Consider the following 20,921-nt stretch of genomic DNA (forward strand, 5'->3'; position numbering starts at 1 on the left):
CCTTATTACTTCTATCTAACCCTTTAGTGTTCCGGTTACTTTCTCATTGCTCCAAAACTCACATCTCATTATTTCATATCGATATCATCTCACTCTTTCTTACCCTAAATATTCTCTTATTACGCCATCAATCACCCTTGCCACTAACCCATCCATAGAATCAACGTTTACTTGTTCAAACAATTGCATCTCCTTTGTACCTCTCTAGAATTCAGAATTCATTTCATACCGTTAACTGCCCAAGGAACTCACACAGTAGTTTCATCTCTTAATAAACCAAATCTCCCAAACTCACTCACTGTGTACAAATCTACCTCGCGACATGTCTCCATAAAGTTCACTGTATACCACTCTTCTCAACCCCTTTAAAACGAACTTTTACTACATATATCCTTAACCCACACGACTCCTAACCATCTCCCTCCATAATTCTTTACACATCTCAAGCTGCCACTATCCACACCCTTACCTTCAATCTTTTTATTCTCACGTTCCTTAGACTCACATCATGCCTTGCCTACATTCACGTGCTTTTACGTTACTCAACGCACAATCATATCACTCTTCTCATCTCAGAAAACATGCTCTATGTCTCAATTAAGCCATAACGATCTTCCTTTTCTCTTTTCCACTATCTATCACAACCACATATACTCATGTCCTCCCACCGAACTCATACTCACCACAGGTGCCACTCTCTACACCACAAGATTGGGTAACTTACGCGTCAAGATCAACGTACATGTAAAACAATGCATAAAGAAGCAAAATAACAACTTTGAATTAATCATAATATACAACGAATGTCAAAAGATAAGTATATGACCCAAAACATGCATATGACCAGCACAGACCCCACTCGATCGAATACCAGAACCTACTCGATCGAGTTGAGGCTACTCGATCGAGTGCCTTACATACTCGGTCGAGTGCCCCGACTCCAGAACCCAAACAAACCTTCTGATCTCTGACCTACTCGATCGAGCTGACAGGCTACTCGATCGAGTTCCCCCCTACTCGATCGAGTGCCCTTATGTACTCGATCGAGTACCCAAAAACACGGTTCTGATCATAAAAACGTCAAATACCCACTCGATCGAGTCATGCAGACTCGTGAATACTACCCGCATGTTATCTCACATACCCCAACATACTACGCATTCATTATTATCTCAACATTATAGTTACAACTACGCATGCAAATCTGCGCAACTCCTCATACAATCAACAAAATAATCTACTTCATGTTATCAAGTGCCACGTTATAAACAACCATCATGCTTTTCATCCAATTCGATATACAAAACACATATCTTTGAATCCCTATTCTACATGTTACTACTTACCAAAAGCCAAATATCAACATTTATCATGCTCATATAACATGCAACTTATCAATCATGTTCTACCCGCATGTTTTAATTTTTATCACTTTTCATAACACAAATCACACCCATACATTACAAATCCTATTTCTATGTTGCTAATACAACAATATTACAAATCCACTTCATCACATAAACACTTTCATAATCAAGAAATTCATATTCTCATGAAATTGCCACTTCATCTTTTCCAATCAATTCATCTAGTTCAATCACATACTTCATCTAACAAGCGCATATGATACAATAGTAGACAATTATATGAACTTTTTATATAACTTTACGCAAACGAAATGATGAAAACAAATCTTATCACCCCCCCTAATCACATGTTACTAGGATTGCCACATTATAAATCATTCATCCTGCAACATCATTATTCGTCACATATTATCATATATGAACTACTTCCTTTTTCTACCACATCATTCATCATTCTCATATACGTTCCAACGATTCCAACCAACATGTAAACCAATTATCATGCAACATGCTTTCAACCAACCATATACAAAATCACATCGTCACCATCTTTCTTTACACATTCCCCATTCTCCACAATCATACAGTCACTGGTTCATACCACACATTACTATATCGATACACAATACACAAGGTAAACACATAGCGATCCCGACTCATATCCCATGTGACCGGTTCAAAATTGTAGGGCGAGTTCGCGACTTTAGGACGTCTCCCAAGTCTTTGCATTAGCTCCTACAACTTTTACCCCGGGTTCATTTTATTTGACTCCCTATGTTCATTAGATTCATTAGTTACAGGTTTCAGGATCGTCGCTCTGATACCATTTGTAACACCCCCATACTCCAAGTGCCTTACCAGGACCACTTAAGGAATGAAAGTGCTACCATCTCGGTTACCCGAGGCAATGATATTCATAAGACAATAAAGAAACATATTTAAAAGTAAATAGTTTAAGTGATTACATGATCAAAACCAAAACTGATAAACTGAAATATAACATTCTCAGACGGTCTACTGCTAAAACTATCAAAGCTATAAAACACCGTCTGACACAGCGGAAGACTTCTAACTGCCACGTGACGACTCATCCCAACTATCCCATACGCGTCATATCATACCTGCTCAATAAATGCTCACCACCCCCGAATGGATCACCACAGTTTTTAAAACATTTAAACGGGGTCAGTACTAATCACACAGTTTATATATACATCAACAATACGATAAACATATATCTCACACCGTCACACACGCAATCACACAAGTCCCATTAATCTCAATCACCGACTGTCCACTGGACCAGCCCTGCCAGTGGGGGACCGCAGCCGTACCCACCAAATCCCCGCTCCTCATATTGAGCGATTTCCCTGTTCATTAATGTGCACATCCCCTTCCGTGGCGGGTTCCACGAAGGGCGAAACTAGGGCGTGAAGCCACTCCCGCAAGTGACTCCACTCAGCCGAGAACGCATCTCGAGAACCAGAGACAAACAATCACAATCACCCACCGTCACAATACAATTACTATATTATTCAATCAACCACAACACATCAACATCACATTATGGGACTAATACCGAGTAGAAATCCTACCGGAAAGCACAACAATCGACGGTCTCAACAATTTTGTATCAAAATGCCTCTTCTACAAATCCTCCTCCTATCATACATACACATAATCACTACCAATCATTATCTACAACAAAACCCCCAAATCCCCATATTAGGGTTTAACCAATTCAAAGGAAAAACTATAAAAACAGTACATAGATCTTACCCTCGACGCAAGGATCACAAAGATACAAAGAAAGATAGAATCCGACCTTCCAAGCTCCGGGATTTGCTAACAATGCGATTAAAGCGAAGAACGTACTTTGTTTTCTCTCTTGACAGTAATTAGGTTTTGAAAAAGTGTTTAAGAACAATGACGGAAGTAATATATACCTTAATCGCATAATTAAAAAAACCCGAGAAATAACTCCCCGTAAACCGGCTACTCGATCGAGTAGCTAAGCTACTCGATCGAGTGCCCCCTTACTCGATCGAGTATCCACGTTACTCGATCGAGTACCCAACATGTCAGAAACTATTTTAAACTGCAACTCACCCTTACTCGACAGAGTAAGGCCTACTCGATAGAGTACCCAGAGACTCATAAAACCGTAGTATTACATGGATCCTCTCCATTACCTCTCTCTCCATTTTCTCTCACAAACTCTTTAAATAATAATTTTCCTTTTTACTCTTATTTTCCTTTATTTTTATGCGTAAATTTAGATATATAGATCATTAATACTCCCTCCCATCTAGACCAAAGGTTACAGTTGCTTTTTGGCACTATTCATGGTCGTATGGAATCTTTGATATTATTTTTAATCTATAAGACAAAATATAGTCATGTGAGATCTTGTTTGATTTATCGTCATAAATGCTATAAGAATATCAAATTTTTATACTTTTTAATAATGTGTAACTAAAGATATGCACGTTACAAAACGTGTCTCGACAAGTGTGATAAAGCAACTGTAAATCTTGTATAATTCACACAATTGAATACCAAAATCTTCCCCAAAACTTTACATTGTATTAGAACCCATGGCTAAAGACCTGGGTTTTATGGGCCAAAGTTTGCAGTCGGACGAGCAAAGTTGCTCAGTTGAATTTGTCTGGTCTGAGTTAATACTGGGTCAAGTTTACAAGTGGACGAGCAAAATTTCTCTGTTGAATTTGTCCAGTCTGTGTGAAAAGTGGTCTCACATGTGAGGAGGAGTGTGAAGAAACCCAAAGTTCCACATGTGAGGGTTGTCCCACATTGATAAAAGAGGAGAAGAATTACCACTTTATAAGGCAATGAGTTACCCTCTCTATTGCCAATTGATTTTAGAGTGGAACCCTCTTGGGCCTCTGTTGTGGATTCTTTCTATCCATTTGGGTGCGGCCCAGACCCGTTGTTGAATTTAACAAGTCCCTTTGTTCTTTTTCTTTTTCACAAAGGAGATAATTCAACATACATTATTATTAGTACATACATGGGTTGGGCCATGTACTTAAATACATTATGCACAAATTGTTTTATAGGACTGTCTTATAATATAAGATTAATCATAATCTAAAAGCCTAAACATAACTCCATTTTTCAATCAAATAACCAAAACTCGCAAAAAATTAATTAATATATTTGTAAATTTTTTATTTTTATTTTGATAAACTAAATTTTATATTAATAACTCGTATATTAGTTTTTATCATAAAATGTCGTGTTGTTAAACTAAAGTTAAAATAAATTTTATTTTAGAAAAAATGGGAAAATACTTATTGCTACATTATACCTAAGTTAGATCTTAATTGAGGTCAAATGATCAAAAACTCATATTTTAATATGTTATATCTATTTTGCCCCTCTTTAAACACTCCCTTAACACATCCTCACTATTGCTAGCACCACAATAATCAACTACCACCACCACCACGTCACCACAACCTAATTAATCACGCGCACAACCTAACACCGCTCGACCTAATCCAGCCACACCCTAAACTGTATCCACCACTACAACGCCACCCAATCAAGTCCCACCTTTATTATCCCACCACCACCACCACTACCGTACTTAAGTCCTTACAATTCAAAAACTCTAGATCTAAGGAGTACGATTCTTGTAGGTGCGACAACGAGTTAAGGAACTAGGTTTTGTCGCAAAAGGCAGACGGGAATGATAGTTGTGGTTAGGGTTACAGTGGTGAACGATTTCTCTCTGGCAATCATGAAAGTGAGATAGTAGGATTGGATCGGAGGCGGCTTAGAATGGTGGTATGTAGTGTAAGAGTGGTGACATTGAGTGAGATAAATAGTGGTGGGTGTAAAGGTGGTGACTAATAATAGTGATGATTGTTGAGGGTGGTTGATGTTGATGGTGGTGGTGAGTGGATGAAAAAGATGAAAAATAAAGAATCAATAATAAGAGTATTATGAGTAGATTATGTAGAATTCAATTAAAAAGGGGGGTAAACCATGAAAATCCCCTATAAACTAAAAGAATAACACATATGTGTTATTCCCGCTCAAGTTTCCCGCTCATCTTTTCCCCCATACGGAATATTCCCTTCTAATATATTTCCCTTCTAATACATTGTACTCAAAATATTTTAGTCAACCCATATATGGAATATTGCTACTACAATATTTTACACAATTAATAGTAATATTGCCGTCAATCATTATGCCCCATATATGGAATATTTCTTATGGTTACGTTTTATATATAAAGTACATTTACATTAAATTAAATTCATATTCAATTTATTAAAATACTATTAATTCACTAAATCTCTGGAATTAACCTTTATAAAATTACCGTGCTGTAGCACGGGTTGCTATACTAGTTACCTAGTAATGGATAATTAAGTCCTAAATTCAGGTATTAGGTAGCAACTTAGGAAAAGTTGTAGCTTTGTAGGTAGTATTTTGAAAAAACAAGTATAATATGTAGTATTTTGAAAAATATTGACTATAATAGGTAGTATTTTGCAATTAAGCCATTTTTTATATTAAATACGGAAAATTCACGTGGTACCCTCGAACTTTGCCATTTTGCACGTGGTACCCAACGTTTTAAGTTTGTGTACATAATACCCTCCATGTTTGATTTTCATGTACAACATGTTTTTTTTGTCGCTATAAAAAAAACTCAATTGCGCATAACTCCTAGACCGAAATTCAGAATCGGACAAATTTTTTTTCTAAAATGATTATCTCGTCATGATCTACGATTTCAGAAAAAAAATTGTCGACTGACATTTTATAGGGTTTTTTTTAAACGAAAATCTCAAATCAACCATATTTTCGATCTTAAATTTCTGAATGACCATTTTCGTTTTATCAATCTAAAGATCGCGAAGAGATAATCAATTTGAAAAAAAAAATTAGTCAATTCCGATTTCCGGTCTATGATTGATGCTCAATTGAAAATTTTAATAACGATAAAAAGGGTATGTTGTGCTTCAAAATCAAATCTCAAGGATAACATGTGCACAAACTTAAAAAAATGGGTATCACGTGCAAAATGGCAAAGTTTGAGGGTGCCACATGCAATATTATCTTTGAGCTTCTCTCCTTTTGGGCCAATTGTATGCTATAGAACGGTCCTACTAGAGAGTTGCTGTACATTATGATATACGGAAGAACCCATGCACTAAAATACATTCTGATATATGGAATAATCTCATATGAGTTGTTATAAATTGGTCCACATTACAGATGAAATGGGCCGTGCGGTGCCTAGAGGAGAAAATGGCGCTGCCTAGGCCCATGAAAGTGGCTTGCATGCAATGCTGTGTCTAATGAAAATGGCGGCCTAGGGCACGACTCACGACCTATGCGTGTTGTGTCGTGTCGTGCCCAGGTTTTGTCATGCTTTGCCGTGCAAGTCAAATGAAAATGACGATCCAAGCACGATTCAATTCTTTGTAATGCTAGCTGTGGGCCATACTGGGGCGTGCGAGCCCAACAACCCGCGTGCAAACTTCCATCTCTATTCTCTCTAGTCCAGAAAGATACTTCTAAAGTTTGCTCTCCAAATTGGCCCATTTAACTACCATGTAAAAACCCTATCCTTCCACCCTATAAATACAACCAAACAAACCTACAACCCTAAACTACTCTTAACGCCACCCTTCCCCTCATTCACAAAATATCATTATGATCATCATCAGTTTCTTCTGTTATTTTTAATTTTATCTTAGTTTGATTATTATTGTTTGATCATCTGATGAGAAAAACTGCAACTATATGATTGAGACTTTTTGTTCTCTCTGATTTTTTTTTGTAAATCAGAATCTCTGATGATTTTTTTTTATTTTTTTTTTTAAATTTTTGATTCTTCAAATTATTTTGCAATTCCACTTTTACTTTTGATTACCTTTAGAGAAGTGATGATGAATTATTGGTCCGTGTTTCTGATTTTACCGTGACCGACAACCAATTAACCATCTCTGATCTCGAACTAATTTAACTTGTTATTTTTCTACTCAATTTGTACGCAAATTCTCATTTAAGATCCGTCTCAAGCTCGGTGATTACATTGCCTTTATTAAAAGGTGATATACGCTATACAGAAAATGAATGTTGACTGTGAATTCTGTCTGAGAGCTTTATTATTCTATTTTCTTACTCCCTCCGTCTCAATTATTTGTCTGCCTTTAATTAAAATCAAACAAACGATTGAGACGAAGGGAGTAATTGTATTATAATTAATTTTTGATTTAATATTCACATGTCAGACTTCAGAGGTTGCTTGCAATCTGTGAGATCAAATTTCCAAATCCTGAGCATCTTTCTTTTTAATATTTAATTTTTAAACGCTTAGTTATTATTTTAATTTGAAATTTGTGTTGTGATTAACGGCAATAAATTAGAGTCTCTGTTACGCTGAAATTGATTGCGTTAACTAGCGCTGTACGTTGCCTAAATGAACCAGGAATTTAGATGCTAGCGTTTTCGATTCTTGCAATGGTTTACGCATTCAGATGTTCCGACATTCTTCCTCTATTCCAATGAATTCTATACATTTGTTGAATATATGTGATTTATATTTAATCAACGACGTTGAAATAACTGTGCGCTATTTAGTTTTAAAGAGATGGAAATGATGATGATTTCCCCAGATGAACGATGTTGAAATTTCTGTGCGCTATTTAGTTTTCTCTTTTGAGAATCCAAGCCAGATATTCTGATCCATCTCTTTAAACAACATGGTCTAATTAATCTTCATATTAATTGGACCAATGAATTGTTATAAATCTGTTTTACGCTTACAACAACTATCTTAAATAACAAATATATCTATCCAAATTGACTATAATTATGAATTGTTTCGTGGACATGGACAACGAGATATGAATCCAAGCATCCTTGACAGTACAGTCCATTCTGAGGAAAAATAATTTCTTAATTGAATCATTATTTTTCTCAAAATGGGCTGTTTTGTCAAGAATGTTGCACGGAGTTATTTCTTCATCAAATATTTGGTTTTAGCGATATCTAAGGACAACTGGGAAGCTAGGTTATTCAAGTATTGGGAATGTCTCTCCCTTCCGTATCCTTCCCATCTGGACGAAGCCTCTTTTTTTTTTTTCCCCATGTAATAGGATTTTATTATGCCGTTTTTCCATTTTGAAAAGTTTGTAAAATATTCTTGGATAACTTTGTACAACAAATTCATCCATTCTACTGTAATTAACAATATGACTACCTTAATAGTAAACCCGTATTGAAATTCATAAGGTCACAACTTCTGTTCGCTTTATCCTGCTCTTCATTACCTTGGATTTTTCCCATGGTACCCTTGTGGTTTGTCACTTTGTCCATGGTACCCCTCTTTTTAAGAATGTGTCTATGGTACCCTTGAGGTTCATTGTTTGTGCCAATGGTACCCTTGTTGGGTTATGGCCTTTAAATTAAGACTAACGGAGTTAGATTAAGGCCATTAACTTTTTTTTGGCGGGAAAATTTGTTTTTTAACAACTTTATTAAAAAATGGAGTATGCACCAAATGCCCTGAGGTTTGCAATATACCATTTTCTCATCCAACAGCTACTCATCATCTTTTTTCAACACCTCCATTCAAAGTTCATGTCACTAAAATCCTAATTAAAACAGGAAAATTCAATGCATGTTTAAAGAAAATTACAATCATCAAACCACTATTAAGCATATAGAAAATCATGTTAATTTTGGTTTGATCAAAAAATTGATAATCTATTTCGGAAAAAAAAATCGTACCTTTTTATGAAGATAACCTTTGATGAATAATCAACAACAACGAAGAGATTAATTTGCTTATAATCAAAACGATGAAGATAAGTTTCTCGAAAAAAAAATGATGAAGATAAATTAAGGAGAAATTTTGTTGGATATAAATGAATTAAGGAGGAACTTTGTTGAAGGTGAAAAAAAAAGAGTACACAGAAAGCTTTATGGTTCTTTAGGGTTTTTTGTCTAATGCGTTTGTGATAAGGGAGGATAAAGGGGATTAATTAGAAGTATAAGAGTCATTAGGAATAGTTTTTCCTGCACAATTGTAGACTACTAACGGAAATAGTAACGGCACTGGCACACTAGGCACAAATAATGAACCTCAGGGGTACCGCAGATACATTCTTAAAAAGAGGGGTACCATCGACAAATTGACAAACCACAAGGGTACCATGGGAAAAAACCGTTAACTTACTTTTTTGTATGAGGTAGTATTAGATAGCTTCACGACAAAAAAAAAATTCATTAACTAACTTTTCTTAATACACATTTCCTAAATTAATAACTTTTCTTAATTAGTTTTGCAGTTTAAATTGTTTTCTCAAATAAAAAAAAATTAGAACTCTATATAACATGCATGAAGTACACTTGGGTCTATTATACCAATGATTTGATTAATCGGGTTTTTGTAATGTGTGTTCCACATTAATAACCCATATACTTCCTCCATTCAACTCTATTCTACCAATTTCATTTAAATTTCTACCAATTTCATTTAAATTTCTCTTGATACGTAAGTGAAAATATATTGATGTGGGATCTTGTTTGATTCGTTTTTACGAGTACATTAAAAATATCTAATTTTTATAATTTGTGCAATTACGTAGCTAACGATATTTAATTGGTAAAACACGCGTTGACAAACATGAAAAAAGAAAGTGGTAGAGTGGAGTTGAATGGAGGAAGTATCTGATAAAGATTAAATATGGTAAAACTACTTGATTAACCCATGTTGTTAATCTTACCATATATGGCAAGTATGTACCAAAAGACAAAATTGAATATGGAAAGTAACAATTCTGGGTTAATGAAAATATTTCCTATTATTTAAAGATAACATTAAACCTCACTATATACACAAACTAATTTCATCTAATATTATTGCAAAACATTCTACAAAATAATTCATCCATTCTAATTAACACCATGAGTACCTTACCAGAAACCCGTATGGAAATTCATCAGATCATCGCTTCCCGTCGCTTTATCCCGCTCAAATACAGTAAAAACGCCAACAACATCTCCATTAACGTTCGTTTCGTACTCAAATATAAGAACCGTCTCATACTCTCAAATCCGAATGATCAAGTTGTACATGAATTCGAAGAATTACCCCAAACCAAATCGCGTGATATTAAGTGGATTCAAGAAAAAGGGTTATCAACATCAGACATGCGTAATAAACTCTACCAGATAGGCGTTACAAGGCGGGAAATTCAAAATTTAGCGATAAAAAAAGTCGAATCATTTGTGGACAGAGTAGTTAAAGTACATGAATCGTTATCGTCTTTTCCTAGTTGGGATTTACACAGGTTAAGAGTTGAGATACTACTACCGATTTACCATGTGTATGTGCATCGAGGTGTACTAAGTGAACCAGGGCTGAAACCAGCTGATGCATTGGCAGTGCGAGACTTGAAGAGGGTTCGAGTTGAGGAGTCGACTATTGATGCGGACGAACAATGTTCGGTTTGTTACGAAAAGTTCGTTGAACAAGAACGACTTATTGTGTTGCCTTGTGAACATGCTTCTCATGAACATTGTGTTTCTAAGTGGTTGAAGATTAGTAATATGTGTCCACTTTGTCGTTTTGAATTGCCGTCTCTTCGTCGGAGACGGTATCTCAGTCGATTCTTTACCTTTCTATTTGGAGATTGCTTGATGGCACATTGAAAAATCGACACTCGATTTGGCTCACTTCTCATCCAATAATACTAACTACAATTGGTCCCTTTCTCGTCTTTGTGCCAAAACAAAGATGAACAAATGACCGGGTGGAGTAGTTACTTTTTTCAAGAACATACTACATAGTCATAATATAATCGATGTTTTATTAGATTGTATATATAATAACACATGCAAGTCGGACGGGAAGTCAGGTGAGTAACGCGTAAGAACCTGCCCTTGGGAGGGGAGGCTGAGGAGCAAAAGGAGGAATCCGCCCAAGGAGGGGCTCGCGTCTGATTAGCTAGTTGGTGAGGCAATAGCTTACCAAGGCGATATTGCTATTTCGATTGAGAAAAAGCGATGAATCGATTTATTGTCAAATTTGTGCTCTACGGTTGCTTATAGTTCCAATAAGGTTATGGTTGCGGCATAATTATTTGTAGAATTTGTGTTACGGTTGCTTATTGTTCCAATATGGTTATGATTGACGTCCAATTAATTGTCAAATTTTTATTCCTAAATAAAAAAAAAAGAAAAAGAAAACTAATAGACGGTGTCAGGGGGCATATAGAGCAGAGCTGCAGCAAACCGATATAAAAGGTCCGGACTTAATACAGTAGAAAAAACATGTCGATCGATTCAATAGGTCTCTGTAGCTATAATCTCCAACTTCAGACCAACTCTCCGTTAGTATTCATCACATTTTGAAAGTAATCAGACGCGCTCATATTTGAACCACATCTGTTTTATAAGCTCGTACCTCTGCATTATGAGAGTAATCAGAATGCCAATCACTGTGTCGGACACCCGTGTCGGACACGACACTCGTCGGACACACGTCAAAACGTGTCGGACACTTGTAAAGCCGTGTCTAACTTTCATATTTTATTTGGGCACGTGTCCATGGTATTTTGAGCCGTGTCCATGGTATTTGGACACACCTTCAAACGGAATCAAGTTGAATTTAAGGTAAATGGCGTGAATTGTTATATGGTTGAATTTGGTGGGAAAATAAGTTGAATTGGGGACAGATGATGTTCTTCAGACTAATAATGAGATGTCGAAATAGATTGATAATAAGTTGGTTTTTGGTTTTGAAAATGAGAATTAGTTATAATTAACGTAAGTTTTACCTTCACTTATTTAAATTTAATATTCAATACTTTATCAAAAATAAAATCACACATATAACTATAAAATTTATATTTTATTAAATTTAAATGACGTGTCCCGTGTCCTAAATATCATGGAATGTCGTGTCACGTGTCCGTTTTGGTGCTACCTAGCTTACGTACTCAGATTTCCTAAAGTAAACAAGAACCACTTGATTACAAGGACTAAAAAAAAAAAAAAAAAAAACAGCGTGTCATCAGGTTCTAGAGCAGCCATGGAACAAACCTTCAAGCATTCTCAAGGACTCGGAAGCAACGAGAATATGATTAGTTTCGGCTTGCTACGGAGTCTTTGGTAATGTTTTGGGCTACATCTTAATTCGCAATCAAGTCTCATGCACATGACTACATGAGGTAATTCAAGTTCCCTAACACACAGGCTGTTTAAGATTAATATAGCAAACTAAGCAAAAAAAGGAAAAAGAAATTTCCCTAACACACAGGATGCCTAAGAATCTACTGTGTTGGACATGTTTTACACTAGCAGTATTTTTTATCATCAAATCACTAACATCGAGATTAAAAGTTAAAAAAAAACAAGGATGAAAAGTAATTCATATTACCCTCGTTCCAGTACTATTACAACGGTGTGGCTCATCAAGGCCACTAAAAGGAAGCTATTATGTACAGATAACCAACAGACGCTACTTAGACATGAACTGCTCCAAGGCTACGACTTCAGGGATCACAGTTTTGGATAGTAATAAGCATAAGTAGCCAAAAGAGATCTATAGATTCCGACGACATAAAACCAATAAACTTGGCTAATATTATTTATACATATAAGTCTTCAAAAGTCGAAATGGACCGTACCTTTTGCCACACTACAGGTTTTATTTAGCTATACATCATATATGTGGCCACCCCAGTCTACCAGATAAGCAGCATCTGAATGCAGAGAACTCCACTACCAGCTCCCAACTTCTAAGCCATTACCTGCCAGTCATCTGAGAAATGAGCATGAAACAAAAGAAATATCCCATTCGAGAAATGAGAATATCTCGTATTTTTATACTAACTGAAGTGAATTACCATCTGGATCAAAGAAAAACACTTGCTTGGTTTTTCCATCAGGTTGAGTCTTCACAAAGGTCTCAATTCCCTTCTCCTGTGTATTCATTGTTAATGTAGGATCAGCAAACGCATGATTTCACCGAGATATATCAAAAGTTCAAAACAACATAATAATAATAATAATAATAATAATAATAAACGAGGAGTCTTTTCTGAAGCAATTTTACACCAAGATACTGTTATATAGCATGTCATCTACCCAAATACTACTATGGAGTATGGATCATTCAGAAGTTATGTTTTATCCTATTTGGGTATATTAAGTTTCAGTTTACAATAATGCTCGCGTAAAACTGCCTAACACAAATATTCATGAATAATTAAGTAGACATGAAAATGAATAAATCATCTTTAAACTTGGAAATTGAACACATCACAAGTTTAGACTATGACCTTGGCTATATGGAACTGTTCAGATTTTTTACCAAGGTATTAATAACGTACTCCCTTCGTCACGACCTCAAAGATCGCGCAAATAGCAGGGTATGCGATTGCTATTAAAATTGCTACTTCAATACGATGATTGCTACTTCACAATAAAAACTAAAAAGAAGGAACACCCGGCGAATACTCGACATGAATTCATGCAAATAGCAACTTATACATTCAAATCAAGTTCAACGTGTTGAAATTTTGAGTTAGCAGCAATATGCAAATATCACTTCCCAAATAACTAAAACCTACCATAAGAAAATTCCCAACAAAGTAGTATACCTATAGAGATTGAACAAACTCATCGAAATTCGATACGCCGAAAGAAACATGGTGACCTCGAGGGAGATCCTTAGGGTCTTTAACAGGAGAAACAGCAATATAAGGCTTTCAGGAAGATTATTTTGAAGGATTTCTTAGAATAAGATGAAGAGTTAATGAAGAAGATGGAAGTTTCAACCAAATCACCTCAAATTCCCCAAAATTTGGGCTTTCTATCTTCTCAAACCCTAGAATCTGCATGTAATTAAATTAGGGAAATTGAAGTAATTTGGGGATTATTGGAGATTAAGAGAAGAGGGAAAAAAGGTACTTGTTGATAGAAGGTGGCGTTGAATGAAGCTTAACTGAACTAAATTAAACTGAAGTACTGAACAGAGCTGAACTGAATTAAAATAATCTGGAATTAAGTCCCAAAGAACCGGGCCTTAATTTGCCAAAGCCATGTTTAATAGTTCCAATGATTTGGTTAATATGGCCTATGGGCTACGTGTTTATGAGGTTTTGAGGGAAGTGTTTATGAGGTTTTAATGAAAGTAATAATCTTTATTTTGAGTTAATAAATTTGTTTCCTAGTGTTCTTCTGAATCTTAAGGCAACTCTCAATTGATTTCATAATCTTACTAGTATTCAAAGATTACCTTAAACCTCTATATATACAAACTAATCTCATATTATTGCAAAACATTCTACAAAATTCATCATTAACAACATGGCTACCTTAACAGAAACCCTAATGGAAATTGATGAACTCAATATGTCCAGTGAGTATATTTCGCTCAAATACTGTGCAAAAGCCAACAACATCGCCATTAACGTTCATTTCGTACTCAAACATAAAACCCGTCTCATACTCTCAAATCTTGATGAACAAGTTACACAAGAATTTATCGAACCATTACCCCAAACAGAATCACAGGATGTTAAGTGGGATCAAGAAAAAGGGTTATCAACACAAGACATGCGTAATAAACTCTACGAGATAGGCGTTACAAGGCGAGAAATTATGGACCTAGCGATAAAAGAAGTCGAATCCTCAGTGGACAGAGTAGTTGAGGAACATCAATCACGCTCGGATGAACCTAATTGGCATTTATACAGGTTAAAAGTGGAGCTATTACTACCGATTTATCGGGTCTATGTGCAACGAGGTATACTAACTGAAAGAGGGCCTAAGCCAGCCGATGGATTGGCAGTAAGAGATTTGAAGAGGGTACGAGTCGAGGAGTCGACGATTGATGCGGATGAACAATGTTCAGTTTGTTTCGAAAAGTTGGTTGAACAAGAACAACTTATTGTGTTGCCTTGTGAACATGTTTTCCATGAAGATTGTGTTACTCAGTGGGTCAGGATTAGTAATAAGTGTCCACTTTGCCGTTTTGAATTGCCGGCTGCTAAAAAACTTAAAACTACTAGTTGATCAGTAACTTTTTATTTGTAAAATCATTCATAGTTATAATCAAGGGTTATTATTAGATTGTAATTGAATATAATATCATTATCATTATTTTGATTGAGAAAAATAGCTAGAGACCGTGGTCTTTTATACTACTGCACTTTTCGGATTGCAAAAGTTGCTACCTAAACTTTATAGCGCCCCTCTTGGTCCATCAGCCATCAGAGTTTCAATTCGGAACACAAAACTTAACAAGAAAAGGTTTCGTGGTATACTCAATACGCGAATGATAGTCAACTAACAGCTAAAAACAACAAGTCAACAACAATAACAACAACCACCACCTAGCACTCAGCGCCACAAAAGCTCCCGCAAAGGCGCAAATGGCGAGGTAAGGGGTCCACTGCACACAATCTTACTCTTATCTAATAACAAGGGAGATTACAACAACAACAACAACATCATCAGAGCCTTAATCCCAAAATGATTTGGGGTCGGCTGATATGAATCATCCTTTAGAACCGTCCATGGGCGAAATCGCATCAAATACGACATAAAAAGACTGCTAAATCACGATAGAACGAAACAAAGTCACTAAAAATGGACAGATAATCGACATGAATACTACAATCTGCCAAGTAACTTAAACTCACCATTAAAAAACTTGCCAGAAAAGTATATACCTGAAGAGATTGAACAAACTCATCGAAATTCGATACGCCGAAAGAAACATGGTGACCTCGAGGGAGATTCTTAGGGTCTTTAACAGGAGAAACAGCACTATAAGGACTTTCAGGGAGATTATTGGAAGGATTTCTTTGAATAAGATGAAGGGTTAATGAAGAAGATGGAAATTTCAACCAAATCACCTCAATTTCCCCAAAATTTGGGCTTTCTATCTTCTCAAACCCTAGAATCTGCATGTAATTAAATTAGAGAAATTGAAGTAATTTGGGGATTAATTGATTTAATGGAGATTAATTGAAAGTAGAAGAGATGTACCTGTTGGTAGAAGGTGGCAAGGCGTTTGACGTCAGATGATTCTCTGGCTATGTGGTTTAAGGTTACTCCTTTTGCAGCCGCCATTGTTGTGTTTTGTGTTTAGTGGAATTTCTTCTTTCTTGGGTGTGATACTGTGATTTAAGTGAGGTGGAGACGTGGAGTAATTGAGTTGTCTTGGTCCATTCCAGTTTGTAGTTACTCCATTCAACTCTACTGTACGAATTTGATTTTTGTATATTATTCACGACTTCACGAGTCAATTTTAATTTTCTCTTAATACGTAACTGAAAATATATTTATATAGGATCTTGTTTGATTCATGTTTACGAGCAATGTTGTTAGGATCGGGATTCTACTTTGAATCGATGGGGAAGGTAGGATCGAATCGGTAGAGTCGGATCGTAGAATCGTAAGATTCTACAAATTCACTAAATATAGTTTTTTTATTTGGTAAAAATATATAATTGAAGATCAAAACACTTATTTATACACAAAATATTGATAATTAATGAGTTTAGTATCTGATGGGCATATTTTGCACCCGCTGACCGAGTCAACATATTGACCAAGGTCAAAGACATCCACAGCAAGTCAACATATTAGACAACCCTAACCGTGACGACCTATCGGTAGGTCACTGGGTCCCGGCTAGGACAACTAGCCAGTAGGGATACACATCCGCGTACTCATATCCAAGACCCCTCGGTCGGCCTGCCATGGGTCCATCGGCCGAGGGTATAACGGTCTTTCCACCTGCTAGCCAGTTGGCCACTTGGCCACTACGTGACAAAAGGTGAAAGTCTATAAATACTCCTCAACCCTCATTGAGGAAATGACCCGAAAGATAACTAAAACCACTCATAATCTGGTATAAGCTCCCTTATCTCTCTACAATATACTTTGCCAAGTACACACAACTTAATCCCTTTAAGTTTACTGACTTGAGCGTCGGAGTGAGTACGCTCGGTGCCAAGCCGAGCCCTCAGTTTGTTCATTGTTTCAGGAGAGGCCGAAAGGAAGGGTCAAGGAAAGTCATCATTCAATAAGCTCACGTGGTAACAACACTGCTCCGTAATCACACCCGGAACAATTGGCGCCGTCTGTGGGGACTTGATACTAAAAGCTAATCAAATCCCTTAAAAACACAAAACAAAACCCACCCAAAAAGCTACGAAGATGTCAAAACAACCAGAGGTAATTGTGAGTGACGAAACCGCATTCTCGCCACGGCCCACCGGCCATAAGACCGACGACGGCGTCGGCATCAAGAATCCCGTCGAGGAGCCGATCCGAAAGGGAGTCCTCAGCAAGTACGTAGCGGGACCCGGAAACGAGCCCGACGGGCGAAGAAGAAATCGAGTATCCCGCAGGACGGGAGTGATCCGGTGGTTATCGGAGGAAACGAGAACGGTGGGTCGACTAATGGGCACAAACGGCACTTAAATGAGCTTTATCAAGCCATCAACTTTGTGCCCACCACGGCGACCCCGCTTCCATCGTCCCCGATATAACCATCGGAAGGAAAGACTACGAAGGAGTCGTAGCCCCACACAACGACCACCGGTGGTCCACCGGACATAGCCAACCACTTGGTGAAGAGGTGCCTAATCGATACAGGCGCCTACACGAACATCATGTTCAGGGAATGCTTCCTCGATCTCGGCACCGAAGATTGAGGACCGAGCCCCGCACCAACCCATTTGTACGACTTTCTGGGGCCGGCCTGGTACCCTCGGGGTCAATCAAATTGCCGGTGATGTTCGCCAAGCCGATGCGGCTAAAAATGTTTGGTCCGAGTTCGTGGTCATTGATGGTTCGTCCTTTATAATGTTCGATAGGCGGATTACTTTGAGCGAGGCCGATCTTTGTAATGTCCATCGGGCCACGACATTAATGTATGTCTCGGACCGGGGTGAGGCACAAAAGCTCGTCTCAAAGGACGAGAGAGACGAAATCATCAATGTCCAAATATACGCGGAGGGTGCAACATGCAATCCCTCAAAGTGGCGAAGAAATCGAGAAGGGGAAGAGCCCATCCTTACGACGGGAGGGTGATCCGATGAGCACCAACAACGTCAGCATGGTCGAGGGAGCGAGCGAGCAAGTGGAAATTGATCCAGGATGCACCGTAACTGTCGGTGTCGGCCTGGAACCAAAATTCAGAGCCGATCTCCTAAACCTGCTGAGGAAGAACAAAGACGTCTTCGCATACTCAGCCGCCGAGATGCCAGGCGTGAGCCGAGAGGTCATCGTTCACAAGCTGAACGTGCTCTCCAACGCTCGCCCTGTCAAGCAAAAGATGAGGAACTCCTCGGCCGAGAAAGATGAGGCCATCAAGGCCGAGGTAGACAAGTTGTTAGAGGCAGGCTTTATCACGCCTTGTACTTACCCTGAGTGGCTAGCTAATGTTGTAATGGTGAGGAAGTCATCGGGGGCGTGGAGGATGTGTGTTGATTTTACAAATCTTAATAAAGCATGCCCCAAAGATTGCTATCCCTTGCCTCGAATAGATAGCTTAATAGACGCAACAGCAGGGTACACGATCGAGCACGCTCGACGCCTTCTCGGGGTACCATCAGGTATTCATGGCCGAAGAAGACATGCCTAAGTGCGCATTCATCACCATACACGGCACATACATGTATAAAATGATGTCGTTCGGTTTGAAAAACGCCGGCGCAACTTACACTAGGCTGGTGGACAAAGTGTTCCAGGATCAAAAAGGGCGAAACATCGAGGCTTACGTCGACGATGCTATTGTAAAAAGCAAGTCTGACAGTGATCACTTGGCCGACTTGACCGAAACATTTTGTTCACTAAGGAAATACAAGATGAAACTTAACCCGATGAAGTGCAACTTCGGTGTCCGGGCAGGTAAGTTCCTCGGCGTACTTGTCAGCGCCAGGGGAATTGATGCCAATCCAGAGAAAGTCCAAGCAATCTTTTGGACACCGCGAGCCGCGGAATCGAAAAGAAGTTATGATGTTGACCGGGAGGATGGCCGCTCTAACCCGTTTCATCTCTCGGTCAGCCGACAAGAGCACCCCATTCTTCAAAGTGTTGAAGGGGAATAAAGACTTCAGTTGGGGGGAGGAACAGAGCACAGCTTTCAGGCAACTGAAAGCTCATCTTCAAACTCTCCCAACCCTGTCTAAGCCGATGCTAGGGGAGACGCTATATCTATACATAGCCGTTACCTCGGCCACAGTCAGCGCCGTAATAGTCAGAGAAGAGGACAATCAGCAACACCCAATCTACTTTGTCAGCCATACACTGCTGGCCGCCGAAAGCAATTATCCACTGATCGAAAAAGCAGCCTTCGCTGTCGTCGTTGCCGCAAGGAAACTAAAACCTTACTTCGACGCACATCCCGTGACGGTCCTAACCGACCAACCATTCGAGAAAGCATTGGAAAAATTCGAAAAATCCGGCAGGCTCATCAAATGAGCAGTAGAGCTATCCGGCTTCGGCATTCAATACAAGCCGAGGCCCTCGATAAAAGGGCAGACACTTGCAGACTTCCTGGCCGAGTGCACATATAAAGAAGAACCGAATCCCGGAGTATGGGAAGTATTCACCGGCGGATCCTCCACGACGAACAGCTCAGGAGCCGGCGTCCTAATCATTAGTCCAAACGGAGACAAGTTTGAGTATGCCTTGAAGTTTACCTTCTCGACCTCAAACAACGAATCCGAATACGAGGCGGTGATAACAGGAGTCGAGCTGGCTAGAGCTGCCGGAGCAGAACACATTGTGTTGAAGACAGATTCACTATTAGTGACTAACCAAATCAGAGGAGAGTATGAGGCTCGAGACGATGGGATGATAAGATACCTGGAAAGGGTGAAAGGCGACACTGTGGCGAAATCTTTCCAAATCCAATGCGTCCCAGTCCGAGAACAACCGAGCCGACGCTCTCTCAAAACTTGCCAGTTCAAGCACCAAGAACGTCAGCCGAACCGTGCTAGTGGATATCAGGAATGCTAAAAGCATTACTGACACACTCTGCATGGTGGGCGACATAAAAGCCGAGACGACGTGGATGACTCCGATAATGAAGTACAAACTAACAAATAAGTTGCCGGAGAACCGCAGTCTGTCTCAGAAGATAAGAAGGATCGCCGCCAGGTACTTGGTATTCGAAGAAGAATTATACAGAAGGTCTGTAATAAGGCCACTCTTGAAGTGTGTCGGCCCAGCCGACGCGGAGCTAATACTGACAGAGATTCACGAAGGCATCTGTGGACATCACATGGGGGCGAGAACGTTAGCCCACAAAGCTCTCCGAGCCGGCTACTTCTGGCCCACCATGCTTGAGGATTCCAGAACTAAGACCAAGAAGTGTAAGAACTGTCAAATGCATGCTCCGGTGATACATGCTCCTTCCCGAGACCTGCAACCGGTGCTTAGTCCCCTTTCTTTTGCCCAGTGGGGGATGGATCTATTAGGGCCATTTCCAACGGCCTCCGGAGGAAGAAAATATCTGATCGTTGCTGT

At 38.6% G+C, this 20,921-nt stretch overlaps 1 protein-coding gene and 4 non-coding genes across 5 annotated transcripts; 4 read left to right on the forward strand and 1 right to left on the reverse strand.

Annotated features, from left to right (window-relative positions):
- The first annotated feature begins 7,128 nt into the window (after positions 1–7,128).
- Positions 7,129–7,216, forward strand: LOC141645265 (small nucleolar RNA Z199). Its single transcript, XR_012544848.1, has one exon. It is a non-coding gene; the product is annotated as a small nucleolar RNA Z199 (small nucleolar RNA).
- Positions 7,217–7,434: 218 nt separating this feature from the next.
- LOC141645266 (small nucleolar RNA U54) lies at positions 7,435–7,519 on the forward strand. The gene has a single exon (XR_012544849.1). It is a non-coding gene; the product is annotated as a small nucleolar RNA U54 (small nucleolar RNA).
- An 87-nt stretch (positions 7,520–7,606) lies between these two features.
- On the forward strand, positions 7,607–7,703 carry LOC141645270 (small nucleolar RNA R64/Z200 family). The gene has a single exon (XR_012544853.1). It is a non-coding gene; the product is annotated as a small nucleolar RNA R64/Z200 family (small nucleolar RNA).
- A 304-nt stretch (positions 7,704–8,007) lies between these two features.
- LOC141645262 (small nucleolar RNA Z103) lies at positions 8,008–8,106 on the forward strand. The gene has a single exon (XR_012544845.1). It is a non-coding gene; the product is annotated as a small nucleolar RNA Z103 (small nucleolar RNA).
- Positions 8,107–12,782: 4,676 nt separating this feature from the next.
- On the reverse strand, positions 12,783–16,595 carry LOC141642290 (uncharacterized). Its single transcript, XM_074451061.1, has 4 exons — positions 16,425–16,595; positions 16,106–16,339; positions 13,274–13,349; positions 12,783–13,177 (listed from the first exon to the last, which is right to left on the reverse strand). Exons 1-4 carry the CDS (start codon positions 16,506–16,508, stop codon positions 13,149–13,151), a joined length of 423 nt encoding a protein of 140 aa, XP_074307162.1. The 5' UTR covers positions 16,509–16,595; the 3' UTR covers positions 12,783–13,148.
- Between the last annotated feature and the right edge of the window lie 4,326 nt (positions 16,596–20,921).

The sequence above is a fragment of the Silene latifolia genome, chromosome 2 (genome assembly GCF_048544455.1).
Source record: "Silene latifolia isolate original U9 population chromosome 2, ASM4854445v1, whole genome shotgun sequence".
NCBI classification, from domain to species: Eukaryota; Viridiplantae; Streptophyta; class Magnoliopsida; order Caryophyllales; family Caryophyllaceae; genus Silene; species Silene latifolia.

Coding starts and splice junctions, on each gene's coding strand:
- LOC141642290 (XM_074451061.1), bottom strand. CDS start 16,508: ATGGCGGCTGCAAAAGGAGTAACCTTAAACCACATAGCCAGAGAATCA. Junction 16,340..16,424: donor TTGCCACCTTCTACCAACAG/GTACATCTCTTC, acceptor AATTACATGCAG/ATTCTAGGGTTTGAGAAGAT. Junction 13,178..13,273: donor GTTTTTCTTTGATCCAGATG/GTAATTCACTTC, acceptor GATGACTGGCAG/GTAATGGCTTAGAAGTTGGG.